The sequence below is a fragment of the Hemicordylus capensis genome, chromosome 2 (assembly GCF_027244095.1).
Source record: "Hemicordylus capensis ecotype Gifberg chromosome 2, rHemCap1.1.pri, whole genome shotgun sequence".
In the NCBI taxonomy this organism is placed as follows: Eukaryota; Metazoa; Chordata; class Lepidosauria; order Squamata; family Cordylidae; genus Hemicordylus; species Hemicordylus capensis.
Genome location: NC_069658.1, coordinates 428,622,480 through 428,643,568, shown reverse-complemented (window position 1 = coordinate 428,643,568; position 21,089 = coordinate 428,622,480). Strand labels below are relative to the sequence as shown.

The window sequence follows — 21,089 nt, the reverse complement described above, 5'->3', positions numbered from 1 at the left end:
CTAAGCCAGATCTTTGATCCATCTAACCTAGTTGGTGGACTAGCACAGCGGCTGTCCGTGGTCTTTCTCAGCCCTGCTGCCTGTAGACCTTGAACTGGAGTTGCCAAGGAGTGGTCCAGGGATCTTTTGCATGCCATGCATGTGCTTCACCACTAAGATTCAGCTCCGTTAAGGAAAAAAGGGCTACTTGGTGGCTAAGCAGGGCTTTGAAAAGTTCTCTTTTCTCCATCCATTAGCCTGCATCTTCTTTAATGTCCCCAACAACTTGGGCTATATTGGCAGAGCAGTCTTTGCACACTGCTAAAACGGTTTCCATAAGATTGATTCAACGTGTGTTTAGAAGGTGGCTATGGAATTTGGGCTCCCAAGTGCTCTTTGGATAGTTCTCCAAAGACTTGAGGAAACTGAGGTCAACTGAATGCTGAAATTACTGTTGCAGAGGAACAGCATTGGGGGGGACGACAGTAACTTAAAATCAGGGTCACCTATTGCAAAACACTCCAGTAAGGCGACAGCCAAAGCCCCCCACTGAATTGGACTCACCCCCCCCCATACAGTGAAATACCACTCCATCTCTGACTATTGAAAATAATAGGAAGGAGTGAAGGATTCCATTATGAATAGATTTTGCCTTTCTGCCTTCACTTTTTCTTTGGTAAAAGTCTTTCACTGACTTTTCAAGAAGGAATGAAGAGCAAAATAAGACCACCAGCACTGAGAGATTGACAAGCTTTGTTGTATCATGATCATATTATGGTTTCTTGTAGTTTTGATTTAAAAATTTAAAAAGGTACTATTTTTAGGGCAATTATAGCCTCTTTAAATCCAAGCAATGGGAGGGGGCGTGGCAGGATGCAATGCCCCCTGTCCATTTTTAGGTCAACATTAAACATTAAATATATCTTTAATTTTATTACATTGGGTTTTCTTTCAGAAAATTATAATTCTAAAATAACGGTAATGGCTTGGGGAGCAAATAATCAACAAGAAGTTGCTGTTTTCTTTTTCTTTTTAAAAAAGACCAATAATTCTTAAGCTACTTATTCCAAAATAGTCTTGGCGACATGGCTCCAGAGCAAATGGTTGAGAAATTGCCTCGTAGGTGTCACTGAGTGCAAGCTGTTGATCATGAGAAATCATTTCATGTGTGTCCTTCCCCAAAGTGCATTGTGATTGGGGCTTTCTAACACAGAACGGCCTTTAAGAGATTGTGTGTGGTGCTTTTAAGAAACACGATCCCTTTGAGATGTGTAATCTCAGGGTGTAGCAAGAACAATGGCCAATTGGAGAGCTGGAGTCTGCCATCAGCTTGTTTATCTTGGATACTATCTTGGAGCTCAACTTCAGTGGTTTACATTGTGGTCTAAGTGGTCACACGAATGGTTTGAGGGCATGTGATGTTCTTATATCGTTGAAGCTAAGCAAGTCTCAGCCTGGTCAAAGTCTGGATAGGAGATCCCCTCAGAGCCCCACAGGGATGTTGCTCAGTACTTAAAAGATCTGGGGCCCAGACCCCCGGAGCCCGGCTCAGCCAATAGCCTCCCCCTCTCCATTATGATAATCAACTTTTTCATGCACTCTAAGGGAATCCAATGTTCTGATTTTGAAGCCACTAACCACCAATGGTCCATTAATGTCAGGCAGTGTGGAGACCAGGGCACTAGTAGAAAATCAATCCAAGGGACGTGCCCATGTGGTCCAGTGCTGTCGACGATCACACTGTATGGAAGAGCTGGCCAGAGTTCTCTCCCAGTGTCAGCAAGTTTACCTCAAGCTGTCCTTGATTTCATTGCCGCTATGCTCAGAGGATCTGTGCAGAGTCAAACACGGTATGATTAGGATTGGCAGAGCAACTTCATAGGAGTAGGAGTTTGCATAGTCAGACCTGTGAGATACAAGCCCAGAGATGGTATCTACACTGAATGGCTGAAGGGCATCAGCATTGTCCCACTGTTGAAAAGTGATTGCTTCTCAAGATTAGGGTGAATTCCCCCCCTCATCCATCAAGATAGAACCTGAACTGGGCCTGTCCCTTTTCTCATTGGTGTTTGCACAATGTGTTTCCTTTCCAGGCATTCCTGTCGCCACATGCTGCCAATAATGTGAGTCATCCACACCTGACGCTCATTGAAGGATATCTGTAATTATATATAGATTGTAATTACTGATTATAATCTGTAATCCCCTGCTAAAGGAGCAAAGAGGCATCTTTTTAATGTAGTGATTCTCTAACTGAGCAGGGGGAGAGCAACTGGCCTTATCCATCCCCAGTACAGCATCACTCCAATAGCTGCTGCTGGTGTCTATCTTGTGTCTCTTTTCAAGATTGTGATCCTTTTTGGGGACAGGGAGCCATCTTATTTATTTATTCATAAACCACTTTGGGAACCTTTGTTGAAAAGCAGTATATTTTTGCTGTAGTCTTAATTGTGTATTACTATATCTTTTAGATCGGAACACCAGCTGTATGGGCAGGTCTGTATTGCAGCAAGTGGGTGCTGTCATCTTGGAAGTGTAAGTGGTGGACAGAGAGCAACATCTTGGATGATTTCTGCAAAGTCTCCTCCTTTCCAGGCTTTCCTTGGTCCCTTTGGGAGTCATCACCACACAAGTTGGAAAATTTATTAAAAGCGACCTTCAGGTCTGATGACCATGTTAATGCACTGGATATTTGCATTTGAAATTCTTACCATGTTTTGGAGCCTCTTGGAAGGGCCATAGCAGAGTGGCACTTATTAAGGACCCAAGTCCAGCCCTTGGCATCTCCTGTGAAAGATAGCAAAGCTGAGAGAGCTTCTGCCCATTAGGAAGAGACCATTCTGTGCAGAATGAACCAATGGGCTGAGTCAATAAAGCAGATTCATATGTTGATTCACTCTCAACACAAGTTCACTCCAGCAAACAATGAGTCCTTTCTCATGATTATGTGAGAGGGCTACCGGGCGGGCAGCAGGGAAGACTGCTCAAACATACCTTCCCCGCAGAAGATCTGTTAGTTCTTGCTGGGCGGGCGGATCGCATGCCCAGATAGTCACTGGCTTTCCCCGGCAGCACGGAGGGTCAGGGGACGGGATGTGTTGTTCCGGCCCCCAGAAATCCCATAATACACCATGTGAGTGTGTGGTACATTTTGGGGTTCCCCCCCAGTGCTGGCTGGGAGCCTACTCCTGTGCTGGTGCTACACAGCACTGAAACACAATCATTTAGCATGGCTTAAGGGCACACTCGCTCCTTTAACTTTGGTTAATGGGTGGGCCTCTTTAGTGGGTTTGCTGCTGAGACACCGCCTGCAGCCACACAGCTGCCAGTGGTTCTTATGAGCAGCCAAGACCGAGCTTGGCTTCCTTAGCCCAGTCTTGGCTGTGTGAGAGAACAGCCCCACTGTCTTCAGTTCTTCAGGGCTCAGCTGTGTGTGGAGAAGTAACATTTGATGCAAACCAAGGGCCTGGGTATACTCAAATGCACACACTGTACTCAAATGCACACTGTGTGTACATGTGGCTTCCCCATCCCTACTTACATGAGTGGAATGTTGCAATGTGTTGCATTCCATTGAAGTGAATGGGAAGGCAAGTTCTTGAGGGAGAGGAAACTCCATGTGCTCAGTCTTGCCCTTGCAAGGCACTGCTGGATTGGGGAGGTTTGAAAAGAATGGAGAAGCAACTATTTGTTCAGAACACAATGTACTCATCAGAGCTCCTGCATTTGCCCCAGATACCTGAGCCACTTATACCTGCTCACTTTTCACATGAGACTAATGCACTCCATTCACCACCCTCTCCTCAAAAGACATCAATAATTCCTGAGTATAATAGATACAATTTTATTGTTTCAGAGTATACAGTATTTAATATTTCTGAACTCCATGGTATCAAACTATGTTTCAGAATCATTATGTTGTATGTTTGGATATTATTGTTGCTGAAAATGTCATGCATACACACATTCATTTGTATTTTTGAGGACACACATATCAGGTGTTTTTGTTGGTTTTAAATTAGATTATTACAGTATAAGATTACAACCATCAGACAGTTTTTCAGATCCATGCATCCAACTGTTTAAAAAAAAAAAAAGGCCTATCCATTATTTTATGATGGTCTTTCTGCTGGTTTGTTTAAAATGGAAATTCAGAAAGAATGGATAAAATTCAGATATGCAGGGCTGCTCTTTTACAATATCCATTCTTGGAGAGAATAGGGATAGGTGAGAGTTGTACTAATGAAGATAATAATATGTGCATCCCGCCTGTCCCCTCCCCGGTTTGAGTTGTTAGAAATTGTTTAGGTTTTAGCTCCTGATGCTCTTTTGGGTGGTGGAGGTTTTGGAGATAATTCTCACACCAGGGTTGCTTCCTGTCCCAGTGCCTTTTCCACTCCCAGAGCTGAAATTGCCTCCTCCAATGCTCAGACCACCACCACCACCATAACCATAACCACTTCCAAAGCCCAAACCAAGTCCACTTCCAATGCCAATGCCGCCGCCTCCTCCTCCAAGACTCAGGCCGCTCCCAAGGCCAAATCCTCCTCCTCCTCCTCCTCCAAGGCCAAGGCCTCCATATCCTCCTCCTCCACCTCCTCCAAGACCAAGACTGCCAAATCCTCCTCCAAGACCAGCTCCTCCACCACCTCCACCTCCAACACTGGAACTGACAACAGCTGTAAGAAAAGCATAGGGTGATTAGATGCCTGGAATAAGCTTCCCTGTGTTATATAGGCTGCATTTGCAAGTAACATGAAAGGAGGTGAAGGTACCTCTGGTTTCACAAACTGTGCAGTTACACACACACACACACACACACACACACAACCTACAGTTTCCCTCCTTGGAGAGATTTGTACCTTCGGTCTGTAGTGAGGTTCGTCACCTGGACCTCCAGTTCTGCGGTGCAATGTTATGTCTGAACCCTGGCACCACAGTCTGGTTGCTGTGCAACCAGAGTTGAGGGAGGAAAATCCTCCCTAGCTCCAGCAGTTATTGGCCTAGACAGCCAGTTCCCCCTCCTCAGCGAGACTGCAGAGAGGGAGATCTCCTGAACATCCCAATTTGGACGGGAGAGTGGGGGGAGGGGGGAAAGGAACCACAGGTCCATTGGGCCCGCGGTTCCACATTAAGCCCAAAGGCAGCCAGAACCTGTGAAAACTAACATAATGGCCATAATCAGGGAAGAGCTGTTATAGCCCACTGGTCTCTACTGATGGTCGGAGCAGCCATGAGGATCAGTACAGACAACTGTTTGCATGCAAAGAGAGGAATGTATGGGCAGGTAGGAAAGCTGGGATGCTGGTCCAGTGGTGGATGGTGAATGGGGTTGCTTGTGCCTGTAGGAGTAGGAGAGGCTGCAGCTGGTGATGCCTTACCTGGGAACAGTGGTCCCCAGATTTTGATCTCCTGATCAGTTGAGCACTAGGAGGGGTGCAAGACCTGAAGCCCTACTAAAAGATGCAGGAAAGTGGAAAGAGCAGGGGCAGCCCTTTCTCAAGGCCAAGTGGGTTGGTTTCCTCAGGCAACGGATTACTGGGACATCACCTGGGCAATAAAATGCCCCCTGCTGCTGCCACCAGAGCAGGTCTTTGGGGTTAACCTGACTCTTGCAAAGCTTGCATGAAGCATGAATAGATGAGAGGCGGCTGCTGGCAACCTTCCCTCCTTCCCGTCCCATGTGCCACTTTCAAAGCTTGCAAGGGTTGGTTTAGAATGGCAGCATCTGGTGCCACAATGTCTTGGCCATCCCTGGAAAAGAGGATGAAATGGTTGAGGGTGAAAAGAAAGAGCCCCACTGAGGATGAAGCTCCCAAATCTCTGGACTCTCAGGGAAGAGTCTGGCAGCAGCAGGAGGAAAACCAGTGTGAAGCAACAACCTCTTCCCTTCTATTTTCTTCTCAAGAAAGGGAAGCCTAAGCTGTCAGCAGCAGGCAGAGTGCGCACAGGAGCAGACCCAGCTGCTCCCTTAATGTCACCCCTTCTGGACTGAGGTGGGCTAGGGGAGGCCTGCCATTCTCCTTACTGGCACAATGTACAACTGCCTTTCCATGGCAAGCGTGGGAACTTCCCTAGGGAAAAGATACATCTGCTATTGTTTCTGACTGGTTGTTCTGGAAGCTGCCGCTGACAGGTACTACAAATGCCTTTAGTAACTGCTCATGTGTTTCTCTTGGATTCCACCCCTTAAAGATCTACTCCTGTGTTTCCCAAACTTTTGATCGTTGCTGGGACACAAGGTGTTTACTGCACCGCGCCCCCCACCCCAGATTAATATTGGAAGCCTGCTTCACTCTTCCATGCCAAAAGAGGTGGTGCATTGGCATCGAGTGATGGATGCATCCAACATGGTGATTTCATTTTGGCACTTCAACACAGAGTTTGGAAATCTCTGAACGAATACATTATTTTCGGTTTGGCCAAACTGCAGGCAAATATATACATGTTCAGGGTACTTACAGATGCTCACAGGATTGACTCCCTCTCCACTGAGCCTGTCAAGAAAAAAAAAATTAAAACCAAATGAAAACACACCTATCTGTCATGATAAATGTGGTAAGCCACACATCAAGGCTGTGCACATGGCTTCAGAACAAAAAAGGAATACGCTCAAAAAGCAGTCTGAGAGAGTCAGTATCCCTGGCTACTGCCACACACTGCCTCAAAACACCTCCCCAGGCCACTTTAAGCCTGAGCCATATGACTCCTCTGGTATCTTCCCGGGATGCAGCCATTTTAAAATGCTGTCAGCATGCACTTGATGCTTGCACTCACCTGTTCTCTTCTCCTTCCAGCAGCTTCCTGTAGGTGGCGATCTCAATATCCAGGGCCAGCTTGACATTCATGAGCTCTTGGTATTCCCGCAATAGGCGAGTCATTTCTTCCTTGGCTTTTTGTAGAGCGTCCTCCAACTCAAGGAGTTTGGCTCTGGCATCTTTGAGAGCCAATTCACCACGCTCCTCAGAATCCGCAATAGCCGTCTGCAGATTGGCACACTAGAAGAGCGAGGCCATTGTTACATTCCTTCAGCACTTTCCTGTCATTATTACTATTAAAATTAATGTTCTCCCCCCACCCAGACTTTGAAGAACTTAGGCTGCAATTGTGTGCAGTAAGGGCTGAACTCAGTGGGACTGGCTTCTGAGTAAACATGCACACAATTGTTAATTTGGGGATATTATTTAATTTATCCTATTCATTCATTCATTCATTCATTCATTCATTCATTCATTCATTCATTCATTCATTCAAAGACCCTGTTGCAGTGGCATTTGCTCTTTAATTCTAAGCCAGTGGATTTAGCAGGGGGAGAATAACTGTCCCTCTTCAGGCAAGCATTGTGTCCCTTCCAGTGACTGCTGCTGGTCAAATTGTCACTCTTTGGTTGCTGTTCAGATTGTGAGCCCTTTGGGGACAGGGAACCATCTTTTCTTTCATTTTGCTCCACAAATTGCTTTTTTGGGGGGTGCAAACATGGTACATAAATATTCTTAACGATCATTTTCAATGGCATGGGATTCAGGAGCAACTCTTTAGTACTGGTATGTGTTGAGTTAAAAAATTCAGTATTCTGTGTTACTAAGTTCTTGCCCACTGGAGAACACATGAACCCTTGGATGAGAGACTAAGGGTCCTTCTCTGAGTTCAACAATAGTGAGCCAGAAACAGGACGACGACGACGACTACTACTACTACTACTATGAATATTTATATATTTACAAACCATTTTTCAATGAAACTCCCCAAAGCGGTTTACATCCAAATAATAATAAATAAAAAAGATGGTTGCCTATCCCAAAAGGGCTCACAAGCTAAAAAGAAAGATAAGGTAAACATCAGCAAGAACAACTGGAGGGCTGCTGTGCTGGGGTTGGAGAGGGATGATTTATCTGCCCCTTCTAAATATAAACCACCACTTTAAAAGGTGCTTCCTTGCTCAGTTAGCATCATCAGTCATCCTCATCTTGATCATGAAGGAGGTTTTCCCAGGGTGAGGCTCATCCATTGCACTGCAGGAATGCTGACCCCTGCGATTTCCCCAAATGCGGAAAACCCGACTGCATAATTATGTCACGTAGCAAAGCAGTGACAGTGGTCTTCCAAGCAGAAGTTCATGAGCTTTAACTAGTGGATGCTCTTGAATGTAAAGTACACATGAGATGACATTGTGATGTCAGATTTTCTTACCTGGTTTCTTGCGTTCTCAATTTCTGACCGAATCCTCTGGATCAACCGATTGAGCTCTGAAATCTCTCCTTTGGTATTACGCAAATCATCACCATGCTTCCCTGCAGTGGCCTGGAGTTCCTCAAACTGCAGATTTTTTTAGAAAAAGGCAGGGGGGATGAGAATGACTGTACCTGTGTACACTGTACATTCGTTGTACTAGTGTTGAACATAACATGTGAATGGGCCTACAGTCTTCCTCTAAACTTCAGGCCCATTCACACATTATGTTCAACACTCGTATGAGTGTACAGTGTATACATGTACAGATCTGTACACAGTTACATTTATTCACATGCTATGCTGAACACTGGTACAGAAGTACACTTCCTATCGGTATCATGCATTTGAAGGGCCTGTATCCAAGTTCACTTTTAAAATGAACACAGGTACAGACAATCACACAAACACGTGTGATTGTGTACAGACATCTGTACACTCGTACAGCATAACATCTGAATTATGCTTCTATTCGATCTTAAAGGGCTTCCATTTGATCTTAGAGGGTCTGCAGACACATGTAGTATCAGAAGTAGACCTTGAAAGAACTACACTTCCAAGGAGGGAAGCCATTGGTGGTCGTTGGTGGGTCTATTTACCTTGGTTTGGTACCATGCTTCCGCTTCAGCTCGGCTCCTGTTGGCAATATCCTCATACTGTGCTTTCACCTCGGCGACCATGCTGTTCAGGTCCAAATCTCGGTTGTTGTCCATTGAGAGGATGACAGCAGTGTCAGACATCTGTGCCTGCAACTGAGCCATCTCCTGTAAAATATCCACACAAGAGCAGGGCTAGAAAACCTTTCTGATTCATGGCTTCTAGCCTCGATTTGTGCTGTGGAGTCAGGGAAGGATGCAATGCAAAGTAGGAGATGTTTACGTGCCAGCACAATTTTGAGCAGTTCAACTCATTTGCAGATCAAGGTTTGCAGGACTTGCTTGTGGTAATGTGCATGCACTTTTGACACCTGACTTGGAGGGCTCTGGGTATGGAGGGGACCAGGCATTTCAGTTATTCTTAAAATCAGAAAGCTTCAATAAGGTTGGGGAAAACAAACATAGTTGGGGTGTTTATATGGAGCATGAATAAAATACAAATTTACAGATTCATGTGTGCATGTTTATAGTCTTAAATGACAAATATAAATAATGTAAAACATCAATGTCATGAAAAGGACTACATATGCGATCACAAATATGTACTGAAAAGTTGAACAGGTGGAGGAGAGCAACAAAGACATTTCCTGCCCAGGGCACCATTTAGTCTAGGATTGGTCCCGTATGCCTGATATTCTCTTTTCCAGAACCAGGAAGGAAGAAGACATAAGAAAGACAGAATAACTTTGTTTACAGAGTATGACCACTACCTTTAATAACAGACCTCATCCAGATTCAGGCTGCAATGAGCACCCTGCTACTTTCCAGTTATATGACTGCAGTATCCTTTCCTAGTTGCCTCCCAAAAGTTGGTCTAAATGTCACAATACCAATGTGCTTACCTTGTTAGAGGAGAGTGGTAGGCCCAGAGCCAAAATCCAGGCACCTCAGCTCCCCACAACAAACCACAACTATTCCAACACAGTATTCAGTCAATGGTTTGTGTACCCATTTTAAAGGAAAACAAACAAAAAAGCAACACCACTACCACACTGTGTTTCATTTCCACCCTACTCAAAAAAAGGACAAGAAGACTGGAGTACCGCTTCATAGAGGGCCCTCAAGAAGTTGAGTTCATCAGTCAGAGAGTCAACTTTTGCCTCCAGCTCCACTTTGTTCATGTAGGCAGCATCCACATCCTATGGAGACAATACGGAGCCATATTTTATTTATTTATTATTTCTATTATTATTAATTGGGAAAGAGACATTTCCATGGGTGGGGTGAGATTAGGCACAATCGGAATGCTGTGTTTTATAACAGGGGTGTAGCAAGGTTGGAGTGGGCCCAGAGACAAGATTTTAAATTGCGCCTCCTCCCCCCCCACACTGAAGCTCAGCTCATGAAGTAAAGACATCTTAAATGAGGCTGAATAGTGGTAACAAAAAGCTGAGTAAAATCACATCAGGATCACATCAGTTTCGGAGGATGAATACAACTGAAGGAAGCCCGGGTGGGTGTGTGGCTGGGGGAGTCAGTCATGTGACTTGCCTCTGGGGGCCCCCCCAAGGCAGTGGGCCCCCAGACTGCTGTCTCCCCTTGCCCTGTTATAGTTTTGCCCCTGTTTTATAAACACTTCTTGTTTATCTGTCTTTTTAGATCTATAGCAATTTTGTCAGCATAGGATGAAGATACATTGTTCTTTGAAGCAAATGGAATTGCGCATGTGTAGACCTAACTTGTAGGCATTTTAATGATTTCTAGCCCTCTCTAGAGAGCAATTGATTTTCCTGAAGGGTCACATTGCGAAGCAAGTGAGGGATGATAACTCAGCAGTGCCTCAGCCCCTCACTCCAGAATATGGCCTGATAGGAAGTTCAGTTTCTCTCGATACCAGTTTTTTCATTTCTCTTTTGCCTCTAGGATGGCAACTGGGAAGACGGGGACCTCCCTTGGGTGGGGACAGATTTGACTCAGGGGCCGCTGCACCATTGGATTGCTTGTTTACATCAATAGCCATTTGCAATATAATATCAGTGAGATGGCCAGAAATATAAGCAGCTTTGGTCAAACTACATAGGGGAAGACGAGAGATGGCCCTGCCACTTTCCCTCTACCTAAGGGCAAAATGCACCAGAAGAAATCATAGGGTGTGTTCACACATAGCATAGAACCTACTTGTAACATCAGTAACCAACTTTTATCTGATGGTCTGAACCCACTCCAAGACGGAACCAGAGGTTCACTCAGGGCTTCAAGACTAGCATATGTAACCAAGATTTGAAGCTGGCTTACCAAACCAAGTGCTTTTCCCACTGAGGTGCAGTGTTCCCTCTAACAGGGGTTCCCAGATGCTGTTGACTACCATTCCCAGAATCCCCAGCTGCAATAGCCTTTGCATGGGGATTCTGGGAGTTGTAGTCAGCAACATCTGGGAATCCCTGTTAGGGAGAGCACTGCTGAGGTGTGTATAATGTCTGAACCCATGCTCTTCATGGACCTCTGGTTCATTCCAAGTGAGCCTGCCCCCTTTGCCATCAGGCCCAATGACTGCAAGGTGGCACAAGGCAAGCTGAGAGAGCATATCCAGGGGGGCGTTCACTGGGAGGCCCGGTCAGGGGACATCCCTCTGACTCTTCTTGTCTACTTCCAACAAACTGAGGTATGTGATCATCTGCAGTGCAGCTTCAGGTTCCCACCATATCTCGGGCTGGGGGAACCTCAGGTTCTGTGTTATGTGTGTATCTGCTCACATTAAGAAAGCAAGTCAGTGAGCATTCTTCCTGCCTTCAAGAAACAGGCAACATCTTTTTTTCAGATGGGAAGGAGGACAGAACCACGGATGCACCCTAACCCAGCTGACCATCAGCCTTGGGCGGATGCTGCCTCACCTTCTTGAGCATGACAAATTCATTCTCAGCAGATGTGCGTCGGTTGATTTCCTCTTCATATCTATATGGACAAGAGACAAAAATATCTGAAGTTTTCTCTTTCCCCCTCATTTGTAATACTATACTCAGTGGTCAACATCCTGACTAAAACTGTGTGTGCATCCAAGAAAAGCACATGTGCAGCAGGTACACTCCAGCTTCAGAAGCATGGAATCATGTGCATGGCGGGAGGGGGGGATATTTATGCTGATCTCCCCTCCCCTTGGAAGTGCTTTATGCAGCACAAAAATATATCCCTGAAGGTTCTGCTACGCATCAGAAAAATGTTGCACTGCTACAACAGGGTGTGCTTGCATAACCTATGGTGCACCTCCTGCTGTAAAACCTCTTCCTCGGTCCATATATGTTGCAGGGAATTATGCAAAGCTATCCAGTATCCTAGTTGTGCTTGCATAACACTTGCATAAGCAGACTAAGAACACAGAGACAGCACAACTTTGAGCTCAACTACATGACCTTCTTCATTCATAGTACTGTGTTAGTCAGCATGTCCGTCAGCATCTACCAGCCTTTGGGCCTGCAGGCTAGCATCTGGGACAGTTTAGCAAACCAAAGTCAGGCTACATTAGAACAAATAACTCTTCCTCTGGGTTTCCTCACACCAGAGCTGCTAATTTCCAATGGGTGTGCTTGTAGAAGCATTGTGGTAAAACACCTTGAAGTCCAAAGCCATGCGCTCAGAAATGCCCTTCAGCATATCAGCCCTTCAGAGACTAATCTACACGGGCCCAATGGTGGAGGTGCAGGCAGAGCAGTAACTTGCTTGCAAAGCAAATTCTTCCTTCAGATAACTCAAGCAAGTGAGGCAATCTACACACTCTAGAAGAAAGCAATAAAAACCCAACCTGACCTGGGATAACACATTAATTCAGCCTTTGATTGGCAGGTCTCAATCTATCTTTGCTGTGTCATCTGTGAAAGCAGGCATGACTCATGCTATAGGAGCTTCTCCTTGCAAATTATTTGCTTTCCCTATTCACTTTTACATAAGATAGCCTTCTAAATAATTCCCTCACCAGCTATAAAAATTAGTCAGGATCAGCCATAGGCAGGGTGTGGTGGCTGTCTGGGATGACAGATTCCAGAGTACCATTGTTTATTTTATGAATTTATTTCATACAAAATGGGAACATTATTGTGAAATTTGTAACCCACTTTTGGCTCTTTGAGCAGCTCACAATTAATAAAAACTCTCATACTAGGAGGCTAACCTAGCCTGTCTCATCCAAGCAGGTCTCAATGTTCCATTCCAGGTTGGGACCTTCACCCAGAATCATGTCCTGGATGGCCAGTGTTCTCCATGGCATTCAGCATCGGTGCTTAAGACCCAATGACAAACTGGCATGCATGGAAGTCAGAGGTGGCACACACCTCCCTGAAACACACAGCTTACCCCCCCCCCACCCCCATCACCACCCACTGCTGCACCCCTATGATAACTTGACAGAAAAGCATATATGCATATAGCATCCATTTTAGCAGTTCTGCATTGTCTCACTTCAATTTAGGATTCGAATGGGAGCAGTATTGTGAAACATACTGACATCCAGACCAACAATGCTCTGGTGAAGCGATGCTGCATCCGTGTATGGGGAAGGGCGGCTTTGGTATATCTCCCCTTCTTTCTGTATGTATGTATTTGTTTATTTCGGCCCAAGGCCAGCATACCCTTCTTTCTGAAGCCGACCGTGACTCCTGAAAATATCCCCCTGAAGGCTGCACAGCCCACATTAGTCTGGATGTCAGCCAATATATACGGAGGTTGTATGGACTACCAACTATGAATGTGATCTCAGCTTCCAGCAACAATCCTTACTCTTTGTGAGAGGGTGGTGACGCTCATATGTACTGGGTGTTTTTATTGATGAAAATCACCCCTCCCCTTGTAAAACCAGTAGAATGTTGCTGCACCAGCACTTTTTTTACCCCTGGGTGTTGGCCACTGTTTTATTATCTTTTCAGAAGGCTAACATGCATGGCAAAGTTTGCCCCCGCCCCAGAAATGCCCACAGCTCCTCTTGTACCACCCCCAATACATCCCTGCCCCCACCATTGCTGAAAGAAGAACCGAAAGAGAAACCAGCAGAAGGGGTGATCCTCTATTGTCAAATCTTTCTTCCTTGCCATCCCATCTCTCACAAACACTTTTGCTCACTATACAATTGACTGGGGCACACAGACCCTCACCCCCACAGGCCACTAAAATTATCTAGGCAAATAATATGCATCACCAAAAAGAAAACAACAACAAAGAAAATAGCAATGCTTCAGGAAAAGAGCCACCAAACACAGTAACACTCAAAGCTTAACTACCCATCCGTTGTAGAGACCGCCAGACATTAGAGTTCTCAACAATGGAACCAACCCCACCCGCTGCCTCATTGAGGGCTAGCTCATATACCCAACCAGGTCTTACCTGGTAGCGTTCACTCCACCTGCTCTCACCAGAAGGACAACCAAACAAGGTCCCAACAACAAATAGATGGCAACAACAACAACAACAAATGCCTCCAGAGAAAATATTTCCCCTGACACTAAATAAATTCCTTGACTAATCTACATGACAAGTCATTGCACAGGAACTGCTTAATGTGTGGAGACGGGACAACCACAGTTTAATGCAGCCTCCGCCCAGTGGCTGTTCTGAGCCCCCTTTGCGGTTGCTGGGCAAGGCTCTTATAAAATGAGCATGGCTTGCTTTTGCACACACTGATCCGTAGCAGTGTTCAGGGACTGTTGTTGGTTTTGTCCCAAATGAGATGTTCCGCATTCAAGTCTCCCCTGCTGCCTTTGGCTGTATACACGGATCCACGGGACAGTGGCAAAGTTGGCTTTCCCAACAGATTTCAGCAAGCTGAACCAGGCATAGCCAATACTTTGATGCAACATGCCCAGCTCATGATTCACAACACATCTTACTTTGACTCACTTTAAAGCAATTTCCCAGGGTGCTTTTGCAAAACTGGCCCAACATGCCCCAAATGGTTCAAAAAGTCCTTTTGGGCTGATTTCAGCACATCAAAAACAAACGGCTGCATGATTCAGTCTTGTGTCAGTAGCCAGTTTCTGCAGCTCCTTAGAGTTCTTAATTGCTGTTATTGTTGTAAAAGCTTTTCTCAGCACACATCAATGTTAATCAGCATGGCATTGGCTTTGATTTCTTTAGCCAAGTTGATGCAGGACGGTGGGGTGGAGATAGTTTGCTTGTTTTCGCTCATCAGAGATATTCAAGAGTACAGTATGCCCAGAAGGCTAGAATGCTTTGTCTTGGGGCCCAGTAAAGAGAAATCTGTTTATATCACACCAGTTATTTTTCAGGAATTTTGATGGCACCTACAGTAGCTCACAGAAGAGCAGAAACTATTTGTGTACTGGTTATATTCTTAAGCCAATGATTATTAATCAACTGCCATCAGCGTATGTGGCACTTAGCGGTATAAGCAAAAAAGATGCACAACACTATCCACACTTTATATGCATGAGTAGCGAATGGATTGTGCACACAGGTTTATGCTAGGTGTATTTGAATGCATGTATTTTTTAAAAAAATTTGCCAGTCACATTTAATGTTTTACACCAAGTGGGATGTGTATGTGTTTTAGGCCAAAGCTCATTCTTACGTCCGGGTGGCTCACACACAGAACAAGGGAATGCGGGAGGCTTGAATATGCCCCTGCATGCTCATACTGTAACCACTGCTGCTGTGCTGCAGCATAGCTCCACTCCATCATAAGGGCTTTGTGCATGCAGCTGCATGATGCGATGCTGTTGGAAAGAATGCTGCATGCAAGCCACTATGTGCAGAGTCTGCACATCCGAAGGAATTTGTGTACAGGGTCTACAGTATCTAATGGAGCACATTAAAGTGGTCATTATCTCAGATATTCTGTTATCATATCTCCTGGAATGCCCACATCCTGACCTGAAATGTGACAGGTAGACTCCTGTCTTTTCCTGGGAAAGGATCCACTTACTTGGTTTTAAAGTCTTCAACAAGGTCCTGCATGTTCCTCAGCTCCCCATCCAGTCGCCCCCGCTCATTGACCAGGCTGCTCAGCTGCTTCCTTAGGTTGTTGATGTAGGCTTCAAAGAAGGGGTCAAGGTTGCTCTTATTGGCACCAGATTTCAAGCCTTGATCCTGTAATAAGGTCCACTTGGTCTCCAGAACCTTGTTCTGCTGTTCCAGAAAGCGAACCTGAAGCATATAAACATAGGAAGTTTATATATCAATTACATTGATCAAGAATGTCGTTATAACTTAGGGGTGTGCGAGCCGACCATTTGGCCAGCTCGGCTTCAGGCTTAGCCAAACTGGTGATTTGCGTGGTGACACAAATGGCCTCTGTGCATGTGCAGAGGCCTGAACTGGGCCGCAGCCAGTCCGGGCTGTCATTTGGGAGGCCGGCGGGGGGCTTGGAGGAGCTACCACCATTGACCCTTGCTGCTTCCACTGCTTCTCCGTTACCTCCTCCTCCTCCTTTAAAGGTATGGAGACTGGTGGACTGGCTTTCTTACCGCCGCCCCCCACACCTTTACCATTAAGATTAGGGCGGCCATTTACTTGTAAAGGGGAACTCTCAAGGATTCCCTTTTACAAGTATCCGAGCCAGCCTGCAAGCCTGTTCTTCAAACCAGGGGCCAGTCCAGTTGAACTCAGACCGGCTCCCACCTTTGGGGGGCCAGTCTAGTTCAAGTTCGGACTATCCAAACTGGGCTGGCTCGAATTGAGCTGGCTTGCAGAATCCTATTATCATATCATATCATATCATATCATATCATATCATATCATATCATATCATATCATATATCATATCATATATTACATTACATCAATGACTTTGAGTCAGACCATCAGCTTTCTCAGGTCGTTCTCAGGCCTGCTAACAGATCTTTTCACTAGGGATACCAGAGATTGGACCTGGAACATTCTGCCTGCAAAGTGTGGGCTCCAGAAATGCATTTTTATGGGCAGTGCTTATGAAAAAATATAGGGGTGATTTAAAATAGTGGTTTTCAAAGCATAGGTCATGACCCAGTCCTGGGCCATGTGATATTAGGCACTGGGTTCCTTGTTAATTCAAATTTTGTATGATCTCTTAAAACACCATCCTCAACGTTTTATTAACAACATTACAGTCAATGCTTTTTCAAGTAACTTTACAGTCATTCAAATGTCGGACTAATAGCTTGTTTACTCCCATACCAATAAAGATACAAGGCATAAGTGGAAGGAAAGAGCCACAACTTTATAAATGGTATAGTAGCAAATGATAGGGACTGGCTCTCCTCCTTCAACAGTGCGGTAACTATGGGCTCTCCACCAATAATGCGAGTCCCAACTCTATGATGCTTAGGGCAACACATTTTGGCTTCAGGCAGCAGAGAGGTGCTATGGCTGATGCTGCTCCTCTTAGCCAGGGCACCTGAATGAGGTATTATGTTATATTAGGTATTTGCTCTTAGGCAGCAATCCCATTCACTTCCCCGGGCATAGTGTGGCCTTGCTGGTCACCCTTTTGGAAACCAGGTAGGAATTTTGTGGTTCCATCAAATTGGCTTAAGATGGGAATCTTTTTTTGCCTACCTCACACTTATGTTGATTAACATAAGCCCCCAGCCACAATGGCAGATACAGATGCCTCAGCAGGCTAGAGGAAACCCCCAGTCAGTGCTCCCAGAGCTGTAAAGCACCTAGAAATTGGACAGGGACTCCTATTAATGCCAAATGCATACCTTAAGTTGCCCACCAGCCCTATATTAATATTTTCCAGTTTGCCTTGTATCTGCCATTGTGGCTGGGGAACCCAATCAACGTAAGTGTGAGGTAGGCAAAAAAAGATTCCCATCTTAAGCCAATTTGATGGGACCACAAAATTCCTACCTGGTTTCCAAAAGGGTGACCAGCAAGGCCACACTATGCCGGGGGAAGTGAATGGGATTGCTGCCTAAGAGCAAACAGAGAGCAAACATACTGGCCCGAACCACTTGGCTTCACCCCATTGCCTCATGCTTCATTTCAAGCGAAGCTGGGGCAAACTGGCCGAGATGAGCCAGGCTGAGCATCTGATTCCAATAAGGTTGCTAAATTTAAGCTTTTGCACTAAATGTATAATGTTTTGAATGTAGCCATTTCAAATGTAGCCGAACAGCTATTGAGAATGCTTTCCTCTCTCTTGTTGAAACAGAAGCACATATTTTATTCTATTGCAAATTTTGTCGGGAGTTCAGACATAGTTTAATTTTTCCTATATTGCCCAGACTGTCAGGCCAATCTGATGATTATTTAGTGAACTTTTTACTCTCAGATAGAATTCCTTCTGTCTCTAATGCAGTAGCAAAGTTTTGTTATATTGCTTTTAGAGTACATACTTCCCTGACTGTTATGAAGGAAAGTTAAATTGTTTTTGCGTTGTATGTTTGTTATGATTTGGTCAATGACCGTAAATAATAGACTGGACTGGACTGAATGCTTTCCTGCTCACTGCTGTGGTGAAAGCAGCACAGATCCCTTAGAAGTTTGAGGAAACAAGGAGAAAAAGAAAATATTAATTGTGCAATGGCTGAGTTAAATATTAGCCTCTTCTCCACGGGAAAGAGCCCATATTCTGATTTCTGATACACAATTTCTTTTAAAGGTAGAGCTAAAATGAATTTTGGACCAAAAAACGCTAAAGTAAATTCTCTTGGCTCTAATTTGCTTGCAGCGTTTCTAAATTCATAGGTTTTTGTTTTCATTGCTGACATCCAGACTAACACTGCACTAGTGCAACAAAGACGTATACATGCAAGAAGGTTGCATAGCTGCCTGGATGCTCAAAGTTGTGCAATCTCTTGCAGTCTCGATCTGCATGTGCAAATGTGCAGCAATAACTATGCATCATTCCCTGCAATATATATGGACTGAGGAAGACATTTGACTGTAGGAGGTGCACCAAAGTTTGCCTGGTGCATCCCTAGTCTGGAATGCAAGCTCCCAACTTAGTGGGACTAGGTAGCGCTACATCTGTACACTAGCAGAACATGTTTGCCCTAGCAGAGCATTAGTCTGGATGTCAACCGTTGTTTTGCCCAGAATTCCCAATTATAGTTGCTGGAGTTTAGATTATGACTTTTAGCGAAAAGAAGAAGCAAAGTGTAAATGTATGAAGTTATGCATATTTAAAAGTATCCTAAACCTTGAACATAAAAAGTGAACTTCAAAAGCATTCAAACATTATTTTTTTAAAAGGTCACATTCACATTTTGAAATACTGCCAAATTTTGAAAGAAGAAATCTGAAAATGAAATTAAACAAAAGAAGCACAATCCACAACAAATACCACTGTGGCTGTTTCTGGAGTTTTTGTCCTTTTCAGTGAGCACAGTTATCTAGGAGAGTGGTAAGATGTGTGTAAATCAGAGATTCCGGTATTGATTGTGCCACTTCTTGGCTTATAATGTAGAAGGTATTTACTTTGAACATCTGTAGGTTGCCACCAGATCCCAAAGCAAATTTTAAGGCAAATATTGAGATTCCTTCTTTGGGCAAAAGATTTTGAGTAATTTCAAGAGAAGCAAGAAGAACTTTGATTTGTCTAGAAAAATTTGCAAAGGGGTTTGTACATTCCTGATTAAATTGTTTTTATCGATCCATCGATCCATCGATCCATCGATCCATCCATCCATCGATCCATCCATCCATCCATCCATCCATCCATCCATCCATCCATCCAATATCTCTGCCTCAATATGTATTTACCTAAACATATACACATATTTTCTGCTTCCATTATGCCCGCATACCTAGATGAGGCACAGATGTGGAGAAATTTCTCCAAAGTGAAAATTCTCTCTAAATTTCAGGGTTCCTCCCTAGGAGAAATTTCAGAGAATTTTCACAGATGCCTTTGCCACATGCCCATCTCCTCCTGTGTTGTCGTACTATAGGTCAATAAAGTCTCACCTTGTCAATGAAAGAGGCAAATTTGTTGTTGAGCAACTTGATCTGTTCCTTCTCCTCTTGTCGCACCAGTTGGATGGCTGGATCAATTTCCAAGTTGAGAGGTGCCAGGAGACTCTGGTTAATGGTGACTTCTTGAATTGTACCAGCCCCAGGTCCTCCGCCTATGGGACTTCCAAAGAATATGGCACTTCTAGCTGCACCAAGTCCACCACCTGAACCAAATCCGCCGCCTCCTCCTCCACCACCACCACCACCGAAACCAAAGCCACTACCGCCAGCTCCTCCACCAATGCCATAGCCGCTACCTACTCCTCCACCAAAACCATATCCTCCTCCTCCTCCTCCACCACCACCAAATCCACTACGTAGGCTGCTACCTCTGCTGATGGAAATTCTTTTGTTACCACCAAGATTATATAGACTCCTGCTACCAAAGCCGCCACCACCACCGCCTCCACCACCAATACTGATCCTCCCAAAGCTGCCTCCACCACCACCGCCACCAGCTCGGGCAAGAGAAACAGAGCTGAAGCCAGATCTATTGCCACTTGGGGCAATGGCAGAGAATGTGCTGAAACCTTTGATGCCACCACCACCACCTCCTCCTCCTCCTGCCCTGATACTGTAAGACTGCCGGTTCATCTTGGCAGATGGACGTGGAGAAGTTATCACAGAGAAGAAAAATGAAGAGCAGAGCTCTGGTGGGAGAAAGCTAGATGCTGGCCTCTTTTATCCTTCAGAGGATGTGGGCTTGGCTGCATTTGGAATCAGGAGATCAGTTTCGTGCATTCATGTTTTTGACATACCTGGAAGGCAAGTGTCTAATTGAACTTGTTAAAAGCTAATTGAATACAACACACACCTATGGAGTGATACGTATTTGTATTGCCACGGGGCTTTATCCCCCTAAAGCCAGGTTATTGAATGCTTCATAATCATGCAAGAAACCTTTAAGTATTTGTGGAAGGTTCTGCTTTCTTATACAGAAAAAGAAATGCGAGTTCTGCACAATATCATGCAGTCAGGCAACTGGAAACATTGCATTTGAACACAAAAAGGAGTTGATCAACTTTTGGTGTTAATTTGTACATTAGCTATTGTGTTGTTTCATAATAGGTTCTCTTGTGATTTGCTGATGTTCAGCAATTAGAATGTATTGATAACATTCTATATGGCACCACATTCATACCTCAAAGATGGTACAGATACAGAAAAAAGCAATGAACGTGATAAAGGGGTTGGAGCAGGTTCCTTGTGGGAAAGGTTAAAGTTAAAAAAAAAATCTGAGGAGGGAACATGGTAGTTTATGAACTTTGAAGATATTCAACGGTAAGAAGACAAAACTATTCCTCTCAACTAATATTTTCACCAAATAAAACTGATCTGAGGTAG

At 44.7% G+C, this 21,089-nt stretch overlaps 1 protein-coding gene across 1 annotated transcript; it reads right to left on the bottom strand.

Moving 5' to 3' along the window:
• Window positions 1-4,290: 4,290 nt before the first annotated feature.
• On the bottom strand, window positions 4,291-20,339 carry LOC128344720 (keratin, type II cytoskeletal 5-like). Its single transcript, XM_053295471.1, has 10 exons — window positions 19,925-20,339; window positions 19,698-19,858; window positions 15,730-15,950; window positions 11,696-11,756; window positions 9,908-10,003; window positions 8,808-8,972; window positions 8,170-8,295; window positions 6,757-6,977; window positions 6,442-6,476; window positions 4,291-4,658 (listed from the first exon to the last, which is right to left on the bottom strand). Exons 1-10 carry the CDS (start codon window positions 20,337-20,339, stop codon window positions 4,291-4,293), a joined length of 1,869 nt encoding a protein of 622 aa, XP_053151446.1.
• Window positions 20,340-21,089: the final 750 nt, after the last annotated feature.